We start from the raw sequence: 17,717 nt of genomic DNA, 5'->3' as shown, positions 1-17,717 counted from the left end.
TTGTCTCCCACTCTTCTGGTCCTAAGAATTAAAAGAAGAGATTTAAGAGTCCTACAAAAGGCCACTCAACACAATGCCCAGCCCATAGGAGATACACAGGCAATAAATGGTCTATACTGACCCCTAACCTCTACTCTCAGGACAAGAATCCACCTGCAGTAGAGAAATGGTGAGAGTGGTCACATTACCTGTCCACATGCATGTGAAGAAGACGTTAGCTAAGGAGGAGGCAGTTCTGCCCTGCAATTATGCATGAGCTGTGGAATCAGACCTTACCTCACCTTTACCAGGGTGCGATGCTCAGTAAGTAACTTCATCTCCCTGTTCCTTAATGTCCTACGTCACAGAACACCCAAGGGAATGAGCTGAAAGGACAGGCGAACCACTTAGCACAGCAGATGGGGCCCAGGAAATAAAAGGTAGTTGTCACTACCAGAGACACGATAACTCAGTTCTTCGTTCTTGGCTAAATCACTTTATTTTTTTGTTTATTGTTTTTCCAAATCACTTTAATATACAACTTTTAATGTACTCTATGAAGTCCATAATTTCTTGAAATTCTCACCTTGCTCCTGCAGGAAAACAAAAATGGAAAGTTTTAAGTACTTTTATACTTACTAATCAAAATCCACATTATTCAAGCATTTATTGAGCTCTGACCATGTGAGTAGCCTATAGAGGAAGAAGCAAAATCATGGTCTTTCAAAGGGTTTACATCCAGTCATCAACACAAAGTGTTAATGCAGGTCTGTATAGGAATACTGGAACACTTGGGAGAACATGGAGATTAGTGTTAGCTGGGCACAGGCACATAGGTTACACAACTGAATCCCTGAGACTTGGAGGCTGAGGCAGGAGGATCTTAAGTTCAAAACCAGCCTCAGCAACTTAGGGAGATCCTGTCTCAAAAAGGGGCTGGGGTTGTAGCTCAGTGGTAGAGCGCTTGTCTACCATGTGTAAGGCACTGGATTCGATCCTCAGCACCACATAAAGATAAATAAAAGTAAAGGTATTGTGTCATCTCAACTAAAAAATTAAAAAATAAAAGTGCTAGGGATGTGGCTCAGTGGTTAAGTGCCCCAGGGCTCAATCCCCAGTACCAAAAAAAAAGGTAAATGAGAATGTCAATGCCTGAGGGTTTGGAAGGGAAATGGGATTCTCCTAATACTTCCCTTCTTTCAGTAAAGAATGGAAAATGGTTCAGGATGGGGGTGGCTCTGTGGTAGAGCATTCACCTACCACTTGTGAATTGAGGGCCAAGCTTCAATCCCCAGCATCGCAAAAAAAAAAAAAAAATGAAAGGCCATAACCCTTTGTAGTTCAAACAATTTCCATATACTTAAATTCCACAGTTACGGACCCATATGCTGGATCTTTCCATTTAAATGGTGAGAAAAGGGAGGACACTGTTTTTGTTACTACATACCATAAATTCCCTGTCTTGTTTACTCACCACTGTCTGTATTCCTGGACCTGGCACAGAACTGGTCTTTCTGTTGTGATTCTGTGTTGGGGATTGAATCCAAGGCCTCACACAAGCAGAATTAATATGCCTTTGATCAAATGGATAGATAAATGGGACCCTAAAACTGTAACCTTAAGGAAAACTAATTTTTTAAAATATATAATGAAAAGAAAAATAAGACCAAAAGGAGAAAGAGCACAGGTGAAAATAATTAAAGCAAAAATTAGATACATGACATGATTAACTGTGCTTCATGCTGCTAGAATATGCAGTTCCTTCAAGACTGTCAAAGGTACAAAATAAAAACAAATATTCATGACAAAAAGGTAAAGAATAACTTAGAAATAGGAACTTAGGGAATACTTACTTGGAAAGAGCTGAGTGTACACTTTCAGTCTTCATCATCAGGAGGGATACCTAATTCCTCATCTGTCCACTGGGAAGGATCTGGATATGTAAAATGACCCTAGTCACACCATTCAAAAGAAAAAGAAGTCAAGCATCTAAACTAAATGTAGCTAATTAAATTTCAAAAGAAATCTTGGAAGAAAAAAAAAAAAGGAGTAAGGTTTACTGCCATATATACAGCCCTTAAGTACCACAGGAACAAATTCTCCCTTAATTAACTGTTGGCCCAACTATTGTTTAATCTGTTCATCATGCACAGTGGCCTGAATTTTTAAGTCTCCCCATTATGGAGGCACCAGCCTAAACCAATTTGTGATAAAATATAGGAGGAAGTGGAGGCAACACATTTCAAAGATACTGCATATCTGGACAATGTCTTAAATATAAATGTTTCCAACTCCTGTCATTCCTACTATGAGATCTGGGAGCCTCAGGTTGATGTCAGCATCGTCAATCCTCACCTAGAAACAAATCTGTCTGTATCATCTCATGGTAGTAGCCAAGTATACTACTGACAACTGACCTACAATGAAACGGGTGTTTTAAACAGGAAATGTGCTGCCAGTTCACCTAACCAGCTCTTTCAAAGAATTATTTTTAAGAGAAATGGAATATAAAGCAACCTGATGTTTCCAAATTTGTATACCATTTAAGGTTTTTTCCTATCTTGAAAACAAACTCAAATGTACTAAAAGCCAAAGTACTCTAGATCCACAAGCACAGATTTCAGAAAAATTAACTCATATCCAGGCCATTCTAACTTGGCTGCCCTTGCCTCTGGAGAGACTGGAGAACACTAATAATCATTTAAGTATTTAATCCACCAATGAATCTGCAGTTCAGATGGTAAGAGAATTAATTTCTCATCTCCCTTCCAAATATGAAAACCTAACAAAAACCATAAGACGTGGACCACCAAAATGTACACGATCAGGTGAGGTCAAAAGATAATGAGTTTCAGGCTGGGACTGTAGCTCAGTGGAAAAGCACTTGCCTAGCATGTGTCAGGCAGTGGGTTCAATTCTCAGCACCACATATAAATAAATAAAATAAAGGTCCACTGACATCTAAAAAATATTTTTTAAAAAGAGGGGGGCACAGTGTCACACACCAATAATCCCAGCAGCTCAAGAGGCTGAGGCAGGAAGACCATGAGTTCAAAGCCAGCCTCAGCAATGGCAAGTTGCTAAGCAACTCAGTGAGACCCTGTCTCTAAATAAAATACAAAACAGGGCTGTGGATGTGTTTCAGCGGCCCAGTGCAAGTTTCATTACCAATGGGATTCCTGCACACATGTGGACAACACAGTAGTGAAGGAAATATATTCACACAGGAAATAATGGTCTAGAAACAGAAAAACAAACTACACTGTTATCCTACCTTCCCTTCCCCTACTCAATAAAGGACAAGAAACTGCAGTCTCTGTACTTACCAGCACAGCATCTGAGTCATGCCAAAAGCGCCAGAGAATCCAGAACCACATGGTCGCACTGAAGAACTCACCCAGGATCACCTGGTATCTGGTCAGCTGGGGAAACTGCCTATACCGAGGCTCAATATGCACACCACCACCAGCACTAGCAGACAAAACCAAATGGGAAATGATTTGCTATGTTTTCTTGATACTTACTGGAAATTGAACCCAGCAGGACTCTACCACTGAGCCACATCCCAGCCCTTTTTATTTTTTATTTTGAGACAGTCTTGCTAAATTGCCAAGGATGGCCTCAAACTTGCAAATTCTCCTGCCTCAGCCTCCTAAATCTCTGGGATTCCAGGTGGGCACCACTGCACCTGGCTATATTTTCAAAGAAGTAAGCCGTCCAAAACCCTGAGTTACATCCTAGAAATTAAAGCTAACATTTCTTATCCCCTCCACCAAAGTACAGACAAAATGATAAAGGTTTGTAATCCCTTTCATTTAGCTTGCTTTAAATGTGCATAGCACACTATGACTGTTATGTTCCACATTAGATTAACTACTACACTGAAACAAACTAGATAAGACACTCTGAGCAACCTTCCAAATCAAAAAAAATATCACAGATGAAATTAAATATATAAGGTATAAATAATATATAAAATTCATATATATTCCCACCCCCCACCAATATCACTGACCAGGCACAAAATTCAAGGGCAATCCAAGTAAAAACAAAGCCTGGAAACTAGTCAAGTGCTGAAGCTGTCATTTACCAACTGTCCTAGAACCTCCATCCTGACAGCTACAGGACAAAAGAGGCAGACTGAGTGAGACCAACCAAGACCAGCAGTCTAATTATTAGGCCCCATGGCAAAAGGGTGAATGAAAAATAAACCATGGAGAAGCCAGTCCTTAGGTAGATTTGCATCCAAATTCACACTACCAGGGTTGGCCTGTGGTCCCATAACCCAAGCCGAAAATGTAAAGTAATCTTGGATTGGCGGTGTCCTCAAGAGGCACCAGAGGGGCTGGGGATGTGGCTCAAGCGGTAGCGCGCTCGCCTGTGCGGCCCGGGTTCGATCCTCAGCACCACATACAAACAAAGATGTTGTGTCCGCCGAAAACTGAAAAATATTTTTTAAAAAAAAGAGGCTACCAGAAGCAAGACCTCAAAGAATTCAAATAAAAGAGCATGTTCAAGGAAAACATGCTCACAACCAAAAAATACATCAAAGTAAGATACTATGAGTGAGTCCTGTAGGAAGGAAATAAATTGGGAAGAAATACCCGAGCTGAAGATTCACGCCTGTAATCCCAGCCACTCCGGAGACTGAAGCAGGAGAACTGCAAGTTCAAGTCCAGCCTCATCCGCTTAGCTAGACCGTCTCAAAATAAAAAATAAAAAGGGCCGGAGCTGGGGCTGGGGTTGTTGTGGCTCAGGAGTGGAGCTCACCTAGCAGACATGAAGCACTGGTTCAAACCTCAGAGGCACCACATAAAAATGAAATAAAGATATTGTGCTCACCTACAACTAAAAAATAAACATTTAAAAAACAAAGGGCTGGGGATGTGGCTCAGTGTAAAGCGCCCCTCCGTTGAATCCCCAGTTAAAAAAAAAAAAAGAAGAAGAAGAAGCAAAACAGAATCGTTCCAACCAAGGATTTCTAAACGTCAAATTTAAAAAGCAAAAACGCCCTGTAGTCATGAGATTCACGTTTTAGGGACATCCATCCATCAAGCCCTACTGTTTTCCGGCCTTAAGACCTGCGGCTGCCCAGGATTCCCTCCAGGGCTCCGTCGCCTCCCGCCGGACTCTCGGGCGGTCCCACCCCAGCCCCGGTTCTTTACCGCACGCGCCCCGCCCCACGAACTCGGCCACCCGGACGGACCACAAGACCCAGCGTGCCCCGCGCGGAGCCGCGTGCGCGCGCACCGCCCAACCTCCCGCCTCAAGGTGAGGGCGTCCAGACTCGGCGCGGGCCGTCAGTGCCAGCGGAGCGCTCCCCCCGCGCCCCACACTCACTGGCGCACTCCGCTGCCTCCACCCGTCCGTGCGCAGCAAGCTCTGAAGAGGCGGCCTCCTCCGCGAGCGAAAGGCGCGAGTCGGGCCAGAGCCGACATGCTCCCAGCGTCCCGACAGCCGTCCCAGGCCGCCCGCCCTGCTTGCGTCACTTCCCCGGATCCCCGCCCCGTGGCGTCACGGGCCGTCCTAGTCCGCCGAGGGAGACGGAGTGCGGGGAGGCCAGATCCAGGCGTCAGCAAGGTACGGTTCAAAGAGCTCCTATCGGCGCCGGCGTAGGGAGGCTGCGGGCGAGCGGTTCTGGCCCGCCCGGGCGTGGGCTGGGCGGAGCCTGGAGACCTGTGACTCCCGCTGGGCGAGCAGCGTTGTGGGCTCTGCCTGGCCAGAGAAACTCCGCGCTCACTCTGAGCTGGGTCTCCGTGCCCTTGCCACTCTCCTGCTCCCCCTGCATTGTTCTTCGGACTCCTATCCATAGGACGTCTAGTGCCGCATCCTTGTGGATCCAGTGGTTCTTCCAAAGTATGAGTACGTAGACTGGTGGGATCAGAATCACTGAGACGCCCAGTCCCAGATACTCAGGATTAAGTCTGAGTAGGGCCAAGGAATCTACATCAAGAAGGCTCCTAATTCCTTAGTCCTTAGGATGAATCCATTGACATTAATATATTGGGGTGGGGGGAGTGAACCCTGGAGAGCTCTATCACTGAACTGTAGCTGGCCTTTTTGTTATTTATTTTTTGAGACAGGATCTATTCTGGCCTCAAACTGCTTGAGCCTCTAGAGTCGCTGGGATTAAAAATCCGCACCACCCACCGCGCGTGTTTCTGTCTCTTAATATTATCTTCTAGTCAATCGTGGATGGACCCCAAGCCTCTCTGGACTCCCCCCACCCCTAAATTCTTAAGGTCTCCCCAGATGGGTTGTAATTTCTCTCGCAACCTCCAGGCTTGCCTAAATTATAAAAAGCTGCCAACCTCACACTTCAGAGATTTCATTTTGAAATGATCTTGCTAAGTTCCACAGTATTTCACACTGAAAACTTCATATAGTCACAAATATGAGAAATAGGATGCCTTTGAAGCGAAGTATGGACTTGAATTTGTGGATGTGACTGCATTGAATATGATACCATTTCTTCTGTGCCCAGAGAGGGGACTCATGTGTGCCTTTAAAATCTGTGTCCCCGGAGGTAAGGCCACATAAAACTGATTGCTGAACTGCCTCAGGCCCTTGTGAACAACCTTGGTTTGACCCTTCTTTGCCCCTTTTTTATTTTTATTTACTTGTTTATTTTGAGACAGAGTCTTAAACTTGCAGTTCTCCTGCCTCAGCCTCCCAAATCACTGGGATGGCAGGTACACACCACCACGCTCCACACTGCATGTCTTACTTTTACAGGTGCATTAATTAGAGAAAGGCATCCACTATTTGCTGGATGAAACTTGGTTTTCTGGTTTATTGCAATAGAATGGCTTTCTCTGGGCTACAACATTCATCAGTTACTCTTTCTAATGACATGTGCAAACCTCTGAAATAGTCCATGAATTGGGAGAAAGCTACATGGCTGCTTGGCTCCCAGCAAAGAGCAATGCTGTGTTTCCAAGGCCACAAAACAAACACAGCTAAATTTTAAAACATATCATAGCAACTGGGAGCCCGAAGATCTGGAGTGCAAACCTCAGCTCTGCCAATTAATTCTATGAATTTGGACACGTCACTTTTCCTCTCTGGGTGTCAACGCCCCTCATCTGCAAGTGAGTTATTTAAGCTACTACCTGGCTCAACCACATCAAAAATTTTCATTCCTTTGTTATGTCTTCCTTTCCGAGTACTAAAGTAATTCAGTAGAACTCAAATTCATTCACCCTCTTCATCTTTCTTACTAAATTAAAAAACAAAAAAACTCTTTAGACTTTAATGCATGCTGTACTTAAAGCAATATATAGTTCAGGATCCACCAATGGTCTATAGATAGGTGGGTACTTTTTTGCATCACTTTCTGTTTTTTTAATATAAAGATTTTATGGTCTTAGCCAGATGTGGTGGTCAACAACTGTAATCCCAGAAACTCAGGAGGCTGAGGTTGAAAGGATCATAAATAAGGGTTAGGGGTGTAGCTCAAGGGTAAAGCAAACATGAGGCCCTGGTTTAATCCCTAGTCCTGGAAAAAAAGAAAAAGTTTATGATCCCAGTCAATAAACTATCTTAACCATGAAACAGTGAAGCATATTTGTTTTCCAGACATGCTTTAAAAACTCCTAGGGCAAATATCCCTTCTTGCCTCACAGGGTACAGGAGAACCCCCTGTTTTGGTTGTCAGATAAGCATAGTACTTGATAACCACATTTCAGCAGCTAAGAGAAGGGATGTCACACCCCGGCACAGAGCTTTCAGCTTCTAAATGCAGATCAAACTCCAGTGTAACACACTAGGAGAACAGACACCTAACCATACAGCACCTAACCCCAGCCTTGGTCTGAGATGAGAAGGGATGAAAAGAAAAAAAAAATGTTGACAAAACTTGATGCTTTCACAATACCAGACCTTAAACTATAGTACAGAGCAATAGTAACAAAAACGGCATGGTAGTGGCACCAAAATAGACTGGTAAACCACTGGTACAGAATAGAGGACACAGAGACAAACCCACATAAGTATAGTTATCTCAGACAAAGGCGCCAAAAACATATTTTGGAGAAAAGATAACCTCCTTCAACAAATGGTTCTGGGATAACTGTTAAATCCATATGTAGCAAAATGAAATTAAACCCCTCTCACCATGTACAAAACTCAACTCAAAGTGAATAAAGGACCTAGGAATTAGAGCAGAGACCCTGCATCTAATAGAAGAAAAAGTAGGCCCTAATCTTCATCATATGGGATTAGGCCCCTACTTCCTTAACAAGACCCCTAAAGCACAAGAAATAAAATCAAGAATCAATAAATGGGATGATTTCAAACTGAAAAACTGCTTCTCAGCATGAGAAACAATCGGTGAGGTGAAGAGAGAGCCTACAGAATGGGAGCAAATTTTTACCTCACGCATCAGAGCACTAATCTCCAGGATATATAAAGAACTCAAAAAACACTAAAAAATCAAATAACCCAATCAATAAGTGGGCTAAGGAGCTGAACAAACATTTCTCAGAAGATGATATACAATCAATCAACAAATACATGAAAAAATGTTCAACATCTCTAGCAATTAGAGAAATGCAAGTCAAAACTATCCTGAGGAAGATGGGAGGGGAGGGGGGGGGGACAGTAGGGGATAGGAAAGGCAGCAGAATACAACAGTCACTAATATGGCATTATGTAAAAATGTGAGTGTGTAACTGATGTGATTCTGCAACTTGTATTTGGGGTAAAAATGGGAGTTCATAACTCACTTGAATCAAATGTATGAAAGATGATATGTCATGAGCTTTGTAATGTTTTGAACAACCAATAAAAATAAATAAATAAATAAAATAAAAACAAAAACAAAAAACTATCCTGAGATTCCATCTCACTCCAGTCAGAATGGCAGCTATCAGGGCTGGGGTTGTGGCTCAGTGGCAGAGTGCTTGCCTAGTACATTTGAGGCCCTGGGTTCAATCCTCAGCACCACATAAAAATGAAGGTATTGTGTACAACTAAAAAAGTTAAATATTTTTTTTTTAAAAAAAGCTAAAAAAAAAAAAAAAAGGATGGCAGCTATCAAGAATATAGACAACAATGAATGTTGGTGAGGATGTGGGGGAAAAGCTGGTGGGACTGCAAATTGGTGCAGCCAATCTGGAAAGCAGTATGGAAGAAAACTTAGAATGGAACTACCATTTGACCCAGCTATCCCACTCCTTAGTTTCTACACAAAGCACTTAAAAACAGTATATTATAGTAACACAGCCACATCAATGTTTATAGCAGTTCAATTCACAGTAGCTAAATTGGGGACCAACCTAGATGTCCTTCAGTATATGAGTGGATAAAGAAACTGGCATATATACACAATGGACTATTACTCAGCATTAAAAGATAATAAAATCATGGCATTTGCAGGTAAATGGATGGAGCTGAAGAATATCATGCTAAGTGAAGTAAGCCAATCCCCAAAAAACAAAGGCAGAATCTTTTCTCTGATAAGTGGATACTGATCCAAAATGGGGGGAGGGGCAGAGCATGGGAGGAATGGAGGAACTTTGGATAGGGCAAAGGGGAGGGGAGAGGAAGAGAGCCAGTATGGGGGTAGGAAAGATGGTGGAATGAGATGGACATCATTACCCTTGGTACATGTATGAAGACACTAACGGTGTGACTCTATGTGTACAACCAAAGAAATGAAAAATTAAGGTCTATGTACTATGAATTGAAATGCATTCTGCTGTCATGTATAACAAATTAGAACAAATAAATTAATTTTTTTAACTGATGCTTATCGAATTCTCTAAAGGCTTACTAATCTCCCTGGGGGTAAGGAGAGGCTTGGAAAGAAGAAAGGAAGTCCTTCCTCCAGTAGCGTTAGCAACACTGTGGGATTCAGTTGAGATGTCTCTTCAGGAAGAGATGCCATGCTGCTGTGTTACCACCTCATACCCAGGGAAGTAGCCTTTTCTCCTTAAAAGATGACTTTATAAATCAAACATAGTTCTTAAGATACTTACTCTAACTTTGAAGATATTCCTCTTAATATTCTTATTTTTTAAATTGGAAAATTGCTGTTAAGGTACATTTGTTACCATTTTTCTCCCCTTTGAAGTCTCAATTCCATGTTTTCTTGCTGCTGTAACAGATGGGCCCAGTGAGACTGCTCAGGGGATATCTTGAGCCAGAGGACCCAGTAAGACTGCACCCAGATTTCTGACCCAAAGAAATTCAGAGACAATAAATGTTGTTTTTAGTCACAATGTTTAAAGATGGTTTATACTCAGTGACAGAAAACTACAACATCCCACAAATGGCTTGATTAAATCCACTGATGTAGCCAGGCATGGTGGCATACACCTATAACTAGTGACTCAGGAGGGTGAGTCAGGAAGATCACAAATTCAAGCCAGCCTTAGCAACTTAATAAGATCCTGTCTCAAAAAAGAAAACGACCAGGGATATAGCTAGGTGGTAAAGCACCATGGGTTCAGTTCCTAGTACCAAGACCACAACTACAAAAAATCCACTGGCTTAAGGAAAGGAAGGCTCGGAGAGATGCCTGCTCTATTTGTGACCTCCTCTCACCCACAGGAGTAAGTGAATGTGCACTTGGCACAAGGGGCCATGTGTCAGGCTGTGCCCCTCCCCAGACATTTGGTACCACCCTGATTTCTCACTGCCTGCCCACCTCAAAACTTGGGAAACAAATAGCATGTACCCCTCTGGGGAAAAAGGCACCAAGGGAATTTCTGTCCTAATAAACTACTTGTTCCCTACAAGAGAGAAATGAGGAAATGTATCCTGGTGAAGAAAAACATGGAGGGATCCAGTCCTACATTCAGAGCAGAACTTAGAGCAGAAGCAGACTTTCTACCCACTGTCTCCAAGGTGAGCAACATACTCTAGTGGGGTACAGGGATAAAATACACTTAAATGCTATTTAAGTGTAAAGAGCTGGGCACAGTAGCACATGCCATAATTCCAGTGGCTCAGGAGGCTGAGACAGGAGTTTTGCAAGTTCAAAGCCAGCTTCAACAACAGCGAAGTGCAAAGCAACTCAGTGAGACCCTGTCTATAAGTTAAATAAATTTTTAAAAAGCCAGCTTTTGGGGATGGGGATGGGGATGTGGCTCAAGCGGTAGCACGCTCGCCTGGCATGCGTGCGGCCCGGATTCGATCCTCAGCACCACATATAAACAAAGATGTTGTGTCCACAGAAAACTAAAAAATAAATACTAAAAAATTCTCTCTCTCTCTCTCTCTCTCTCTCTCTCTCTCTTTAAAAAAAAAAAGCCAGCTTTGGCAAAAATGAGGTGCTAAGCAACTTAGTGAGACTCTGTCTATAAATAAAATACAAAATAGGGCTCGGGATGTGGCTCCATGGTCCAGTGCCCCTGAGTTCAATCCCTGGTACCAGAAAAAAAAAGAAAAAAGCCTAAAGAATTACATAAGCTTTACTAACATCCTCTCTACAGGCTGACCCCAGACTTCATCATTCATATCAACTGACCACGTCATACTGGCTCTTAGAGGACAGCCCATGGGAGGAAACAGTGCAGAGGAGCATGCAGTAACTGCCACCTCTTAGTTCACTTTGAGTGAAATTGGGTGCCACTGCAGACTTTAAAACCTTGGTGAAGAGGACATACTAGTTATGGTAACTATATATGGAGATGAACCAAAAGTAACTTTCACACATGGAGGGGGGCAAAACACCACTGCAGAGCAACCTCAGACTCAACAAGAATGCCCAAGCCAGGAACTATTAAGAAAATGGCAGGGCTGAGGTGGTGGCTCAGCAGTAGTGCACTTGCCTAGCATGTGCGAGGCCTTGGGCCTTCTCAGCACCACATAAAAATAAATAAACAAAATAAAGGTATTATGTTCAACTACAAATAAAAAAATAAATGTTTTTTTTTTTTTTTTTTTTAAAGAAAGAAAGAAAATGCAGGACTGGGCACCGTGGCACATGCCTGTAATCCCAGCAGCTAGGAGGCTGAGGCAGGAGGATTGCAAATTCAAAGCCAGCCTCAGCAGCTTAGTGAGGTTCTAAGCAACTTAGCAAGACCCTGTCTCAAAATTTAAAAATAAACTGGCTGGGGATGTGCTCCATAGTAGAATGCTAGCCGAACATGTATAAAGCCCTAGGTTCAATCCCCAGAACCACAAAAAAAGAGAAGGAAAATGACAAGATGTTTTGGCTCCTGTCCCTAGTTGTCAGCCACATTAATTTTTTGTGTGGTGCTAGGGATGGAACCCAGGGCACTGGATGCTAGACCAGCACTCTACCACTTACTTAGCTATGTCTCCAGCCCCACTGTTTTGTTTTACCTTATAAAAAGAAAAAAGTTTAGCAATGGACTGGGAGACTGGGGATGTAGCTCAGTGGTACAGAACTTAAGGTGTATATAAAATTTATAATTTTTGTGTGTGTGTTTGTGTGTGTGCATGCATGGCATACTTTCAAATATTTACCAATAAGATTATATAATCAGGGCTGGGGATATAGCTCAGTTGGTAGACTGCTTGCCTTGCATGCACAAGGCACTGAGTTCGATCCCCAGAACCACACACAGAAAAAGATTATGTGATCAAAAAAAAGAAAAAAACTATTGAGGCTATAGGATTTTTATCACTTTTTTTTTTTTTTTTTTTTGGACTGAGGATTGAACACAGAGGTGCTCTAACACTGAGCCACATCCTCAGCCCTTTTTATTTTTTATTTTGAGACAGGATCTCCTAAGTTGCTTAAGGCCTTGCCAAGTTGCTGAGGCTGGCCTTGAATTAGAATCCTCCTATCTTTGCCTCCTAAGTTGCTGGATTACAGGCATGCACCACAGGCAGGGCTTTTAGGGCATTTTCTAACCTAAATATCAGCAGGACCCACCTGACCAGGGACTATAGAAGGTTAAGAAAAGAAAAGGAAAAAAAAAAACAGGAAAACAAAATAATTGAGCATATTTATCCTTCTCTGCTGACCATTATTCCTAAAATAGTATCCCTGGCACAAGGCCACACTTCCACAACTGAATGAACCCTTCCCTCCCTTGACTTCCCAAATAACCCAAAACTTTCTAAATAGACCCCAAAACCAAGTCACAGGGAAAGCAGTGGTGTGCCCTCCACACACCCCAATTTTAAAAGTTCCAGCTGCCAGAGGAGAGGCCCTTGGGAGCAGCCTTCACTGCGTGCCCACTGCCATGGTCAGGAACAGGATGCTGGCCCTTTGAGAAGGAAGGGCTTTGCTGCCTCCAGGATGTCCAGCTTGGGGTCCAGTGAGCGGCCAAGCCCCTCCAACACCATAATGGCAAACACAATTGAGGCAAAGTTGCTCTCAAGCTTTACCTGAAACAGAAAAATAGCAGTTCTTCCTGAAACCGCCTGATAAAGATGGGTATCCTGGATAATCATGTTATTGTCCCCCCTCAGTCACTCTTGTACCTGGCCCACATGATTTTTACCATCTATCTAACATTCTTCCCAACACCCCGTCACTCCTCAATCCTGCCTCCCTGCTCCCAGGAATCAGAGCAGCAGGACGGGTCCAGTCAGTCCACTAGGGCATCAGGACAAGAAGCACCTGCTTCCTGGATAGAGCTTTACCCCACTCAGGAAAGAGCTAAGTGTGACTCAGATGAATTCCAAGCCTCATTAATGTTAGCCAAGGTGTCACCCACCCTAATCTTGGCAGGGGGTGTTTGTTTGTTGTTATTAGTTTTGGGCTTTTTGGAGTTCTGGGGATTAAACCCAGGACCTTGAGCATGTGAGGAAAGCACTCTACCAAAGGGCTATGTCCCCAGCCTTTCTAATCTTGTTTACTTTTGATGGCAGACTGCCTGAAGGACAGAGTCCCTCTTTAGGTGGACTAGCGAAAACTATCTGGATCTAAGGTGGCTTCCAGAGTAACCCCACGTAACCTGGAAGTTCATGCTAAATGACACACCTCCAGCACCATGACAGCTGACAATTGCCATGACTACAACCAGAGAGAACCATGAAAGGAGGAAAAATAGGTGGTGCCCCAATTGCCAGAAACACCTCTCCCTGTTCTCAGAAAACACGTGAATATTCCTTCCCTTTTTTAGCCTATCCTTCCCTCTCTTTTTTTTTTTTTAACCCAATAGCTGTAACCTCCTGCATCCCAACAAGTGGAGAAGTTGATTTGTGAGTCTATCTCCAGCTTCTCCTTTTCTTGGCAAAAAACAAAGTCTCCTTCACTGGTCAGTTGGAGTTTGGTCTCTGTTAGGTCCAAGATTCTGAGGGAGGACAACCCAGCTGGGGGGGAAGTATGGTAACAAGGAGTGAGGAGCATGGAATGCCTGAGTTGGGCCGTTATTGTTAAACTCGCTTTTCTACATCTAAATATCACAGATACTTAGACTGAGGCACAGGCTTGACAGATACAGACTAACCCTGTGTTGAAGGAAAGGCCCTGCTGAGCCCGCGGGAAGAGACATGCAGCGCTTCTCCTTGCAAATGGATGGTGGTGAAAGTGCTCTCCAAAGAGCCCTGCCCACCCTGGCTTCCCCAGTGATGTCCCCTCAGACTGGGCCTCACCTTGTGAGCCATCAGCAACTTAAAGACACTGGAGAGAAGGCTGGAAACGTGAAGCTGAAAAAGAGAAGGAGCCAGTACAGACGCAGAGAATTCAAGAACCACTTCTCCCCCTTCCAGGACCCCATCCCACCCCTCTTCCCACCATGCTCACTCACACACACCAGTGGGCAGGAATAGGACTATCCAACAGACTCCAAGAAGGACACCACCCCATGATCCCCACCTCGTCACAGGTGCCTTCAGGACAAGCTTTGGAGGCCAGCCAAGCCATCCCTCAGTGTACACACAAAAATGACAACTGAAATGACATCAACAAAGTGCTACTGGCCATTTCTTGTGCTGACCTGCTCCTGCCAATGTGGGTCATGACCCTGGGGAGGACACAGGCAGGTTTTTAGGAATGTGCCCATATAGGGCAGGCTCTGGGCATATACTTGGGAAACTCCCTCCCTACAAGCTCAGCACTCTCTGGAACAACCACACCCCATAAAGGAGGGGTCTCTGCCACAGTGGCCACCTGGAGTACCCAAGCCAAGGAGTCAGAGATTGCAGTGGGCCTCCTAGAAGAATGGGGAGAGGAAAAGCTCTGTTGTCTTTTCCTGCCTAGACACATTCGTTCTGCCAACAAAGAAGCCTTCCCTAGACCTGGGACTGGTTCTGTCCATAGATAAGGGCAATGAGCACCCATTGGACCTGCTCACCTTCTCCAGAGTGATGGTATTCTTCCTGGCCTGAGTCACCAGTGCAGCCATCTCAGCCTTGAACCCCTCCACATCCCTGCACTCACTGGCCCGAGCATGATGAAGGATGAGTTCAGCCACTTTATGACCCTAAAGATGCAAAAGAAAAGAAAAGCAGCCTGGTAGAGTATACAAACCTAGACCTGGGCCACAGTCTTTCAAAGCCTCTTCTAGGCAGCGGGCCCTGCTTGGCACAGTCAAGGCAAAGGTGTATACACTCTTCTTTGCCTTCCTGGGCCACATAGGGCATACATGGGGCCAGAACCTGAGTCCTGCTGTAATAGGGCAGCTGGTTTAGAAGGGAGGGCAGAATCCCTCCCTCTGCCCTTCTGCAAGGTTGTTACCTCTCCTAAATCCCTATAGTCCACCCTTTTGCCCAGGAGATTGGGATCCATTCCCCTGGGAATAAGAAAGAAGAGATGCACACCCTAGGTGAGGAAGACCCTGCTCAGCACGTAGTCTTTCTGCCTGACTTCTGTTTTCCTCCATGTAAAAACCTTTTGCACCCCGAACCACATTCCCAAGATGGAGCTTGGAGGATGATAGCCCTTCTTTCTCCTTCAGAGCCAGTCCTTGAATAAAGCTGATCCCTTCCTACCAACTCTCATCTGCCAAATATTGACTTTCAAGTGGTGGGCATCCAAGACTTGTTCCACTGAGATTGCTGCTTATTCTCTGCTGCCAACCATGTGGCCCAGCACTGAGCCACGAGGTCCTTCCTGCTGCACTGGAGCAGCCAGGCTCTCTAATGGGTTCTTCCTGCCCAAATAGAGCTGCCTCCCCTTGTCTGCCCCAGCTCCTGGGCCTTCTCCCTGCTCCCTTGGGACCATGCTGATCAAAACCCCCACAGTCTCTTGGGACATTTAGCTCATCCCCAGTGATCATGAAGAATGTCCATCACCTCCTACAGCACAGCTCCAGGAATGCTGCTCTTCCTCCTTGGGCTGAGACATTTGTCCTTCACCCAAATCTGTACAGAGGACTACCCTGGCCCCACCGTTACTGCACCTCAGGTCACACTTTCAAAGTGATTTCAGCCTCCACTCTCGGTTGTTCTCCTCAGAACCCTGCTAGGCAGCAACTCAACTTAATTTTGCATCTTTTTGACAGGAGGGGGGATGCCAAGGATTGAATCCAAAGGAACTGTACCATATCTTCGGGCCTTTTCATTTTTTATTTTGAGAAGGATCTCCCTAACTTACTGAGGCTGGCCCAGAACTTGTAGTCCTCCTGCCTCAGCCTCCCAAGTCACTGGGATTCCAGGTGTGAGCTATTGTGCCCAATTGCTTTTTTTATTTTATTCTTTTTAAACCAGTTCTCTTTCACCCAGGGAAAAAGAGAATTCTTCAACAGACAGTCAGAGAATGTCTTCACAGTCACCCTTGACGTGGATTCAACAGTAAGTTCCTGAATGCCTCTTCTCTAGTAATAATTCCCAACCCTTGGAGCCCCTCCGAGTCATAGGGAAAGGCTGACAAACAACTCACATTCCCCACACCAAAGATCCCAGTGTGTTTTGACCCACATGGAGGGTATGTTCTCTATAAGGTGGCTTCTCCCAACTGGCTGTCCCGGTAGCAAAAGGCACAGACCGGGACAGCCATTATTTGGTCAAGAGGCTGGTGTTCCTACTGCCCACCTGTGCATTTGCTGAAGAAGGAAGAGAAACTACTAGAATACAAAGTGTTTGAAAAGGAGAAATTCCTTCCAAATGTATGGGCCAGGCTATATAGTCAATGACCAAGCAGAATCCATTTTACTTTGAGACTCCATGTCATGTAAGAAATGCTTCTCCCTTGGGAAAATCCTGCCAATAGTTGCTTAGGATAACATATTTGGCAACACTAAATGGCAATTTTTATATACTGTACTTATGCAATGTACCCTAACCATATAAAATGTCAGAGAATGTTTGTCTAGACATAGTAACCATTTTTTAATTGTACTCAACTAAGGTTGTTTTGACCCACTTCCGCTTCTGCTTATGATTCTAGATCTCATGATCTTTGTAGTTTTACTTATTTTTTATTTTTTTAATATCTTTATTTTGCGAGGCAAGTGCTCTACCACTGAGCCACAACCCCAGCCCATATCTTTATTGTTTTAAATCATAGCAACAGCTATGCTCTATTTATGGTTTTGAACTATGAAAGACTTGCAATAATCCCTAAAGGAGGTCAAAGAGTACAGACTTGCAGCCAACCTCTAGACCAGACAGCTGGTGAATAAATTTCACCTCCTGCTCCAAAATTGACTTGGTGATTTATTGCAATCTCGCCATAACACCATGGTTACCAACCATAAACTGCTCAGAACTGGCCTGACCTGGGTGCCAGGAACGAAGACCCATAACAAAGCTTAGTGTCATCTGCTCCTTTCCACTCCACTATGTCTAGCGGCAGCACCCTGGCAAACAAGGGCACTTAGAAGAATGAGTATATTGAGGAGCCCTGCATTAAGAGACACAGCTCCCCAGAG

The 17,717-nt window shown here is 44.2% G+C and overlaps 3 protein-coding genes across 6 annotated transcripts in view; 1 reads left to right on the top strand and 2 right to left on the bottom strand.

Annotated features, from left to right (window-relative positions):
* Window positions 1-452: 452 nt before the first annotated feature.
* NDUFB2 (NADH:ubiquinone oxidoreductase subunit B2) lies at window positions 453-5,452 on the bottom strand. Its single transcript, XM_081287471.1, has 4 exons — window positions 5,320-5,452; window positions 3,306-3,450; window positions 1,833-1,931; window positions 453-572 (listed from the first exon to the last, which is right to left on the bottom strand). Exons 1-3 carry the CDS (start codon window positions 5,415-5,417, stop codon window positions 1,857-1,859), a joined length of 318 nt encoding a protein of 105 aa, XP_081143597.1. The 5' UTR covers window positions 5,418-5,452; the 3' UTR covers window positions 453-572; window positions 1,833-1,856.
* The window catches only part of LOC308645393 (uncharacterized protein), a gene marked incomplete at its 5' end in the record, with an annotated part of 27,647 nt that continues 15,345 nt past the window's right edge, over window positions 5,416-17,717 (top strand). Inside the window, 4 exons of one of the 4 annotated variants that reach the window (XM_081287473.1) lie at window positions 5,416-5,559; window positions 10,723-10,830; window positions 16,570-16,638; window positions 17,636-17,689. In XM_081287473.1, the coding sequence (XP_081143599.1) occupies window positions 5,416-5,559; window positions 10,723-10,830; window positions 16,570-16,638; window positions 17,636-17,674 (360 nt within the window). In that variant the 3' untranslated portion in view covers window positions 17,675-17,689. Of the gene's footprint in view, window positions 5,560-9,789; window positions 10,831-11,417; window positions 11,866-16,569; window positions 16,639-17,635; window positions 17,690-17,717 lie in introns of those variants that run through there. The other 3 variants (XM_081287474.1, XR_014021192.1, XR_014021193.1) reach the window with 3 other exon arrangements.
* The window catches only part of ADCK2 (aarF domain containing kinase 2), a 14,663-nt gene continuing 9,597 nt past the window's right edge, over window positions 12,652-17,717 (bottom strand). Inside the window, exons 6-8 of the mRNA XM_081287466.1 lie at window positions 15,201-15,329; window positions 14,500-14,553; window positions 12,652-13,287 (exon numbers count right to left, since the gene is read on the bottom strand). Of these exons, the coding sequence (XP_081143592.1) occupies window positions 13,147-13,287; window positions 14,500-14,553; window positions 15,201-15,329 (324 nt within the window). The 3' untranslated portion in view covers window positions 12,652-13,146. The remainder of the gene's footprint in view (window positions 13,288-14,499; window positions 14,554-15,200; window positions 15,330-17,717) is intronic.

The sequence above is a fragment of the Spermophilus citellus genome (genome assembly GCF_964194105.1).
Source record: "Spermophilus citellus genome assembly, chromosome: 3".
NCBI classification, from domain to species: Eukaryota; Metazoa; Chordata; class Mammalia; order Rodentia; family Sciuridae; genus Spermophilus; species Spermophilus citellus.
The sequence above is the reverse complement of the archived record's forward strand: the minus strand, read 5'-3'. Positions and strand labels throughout refer to the sequence as shown.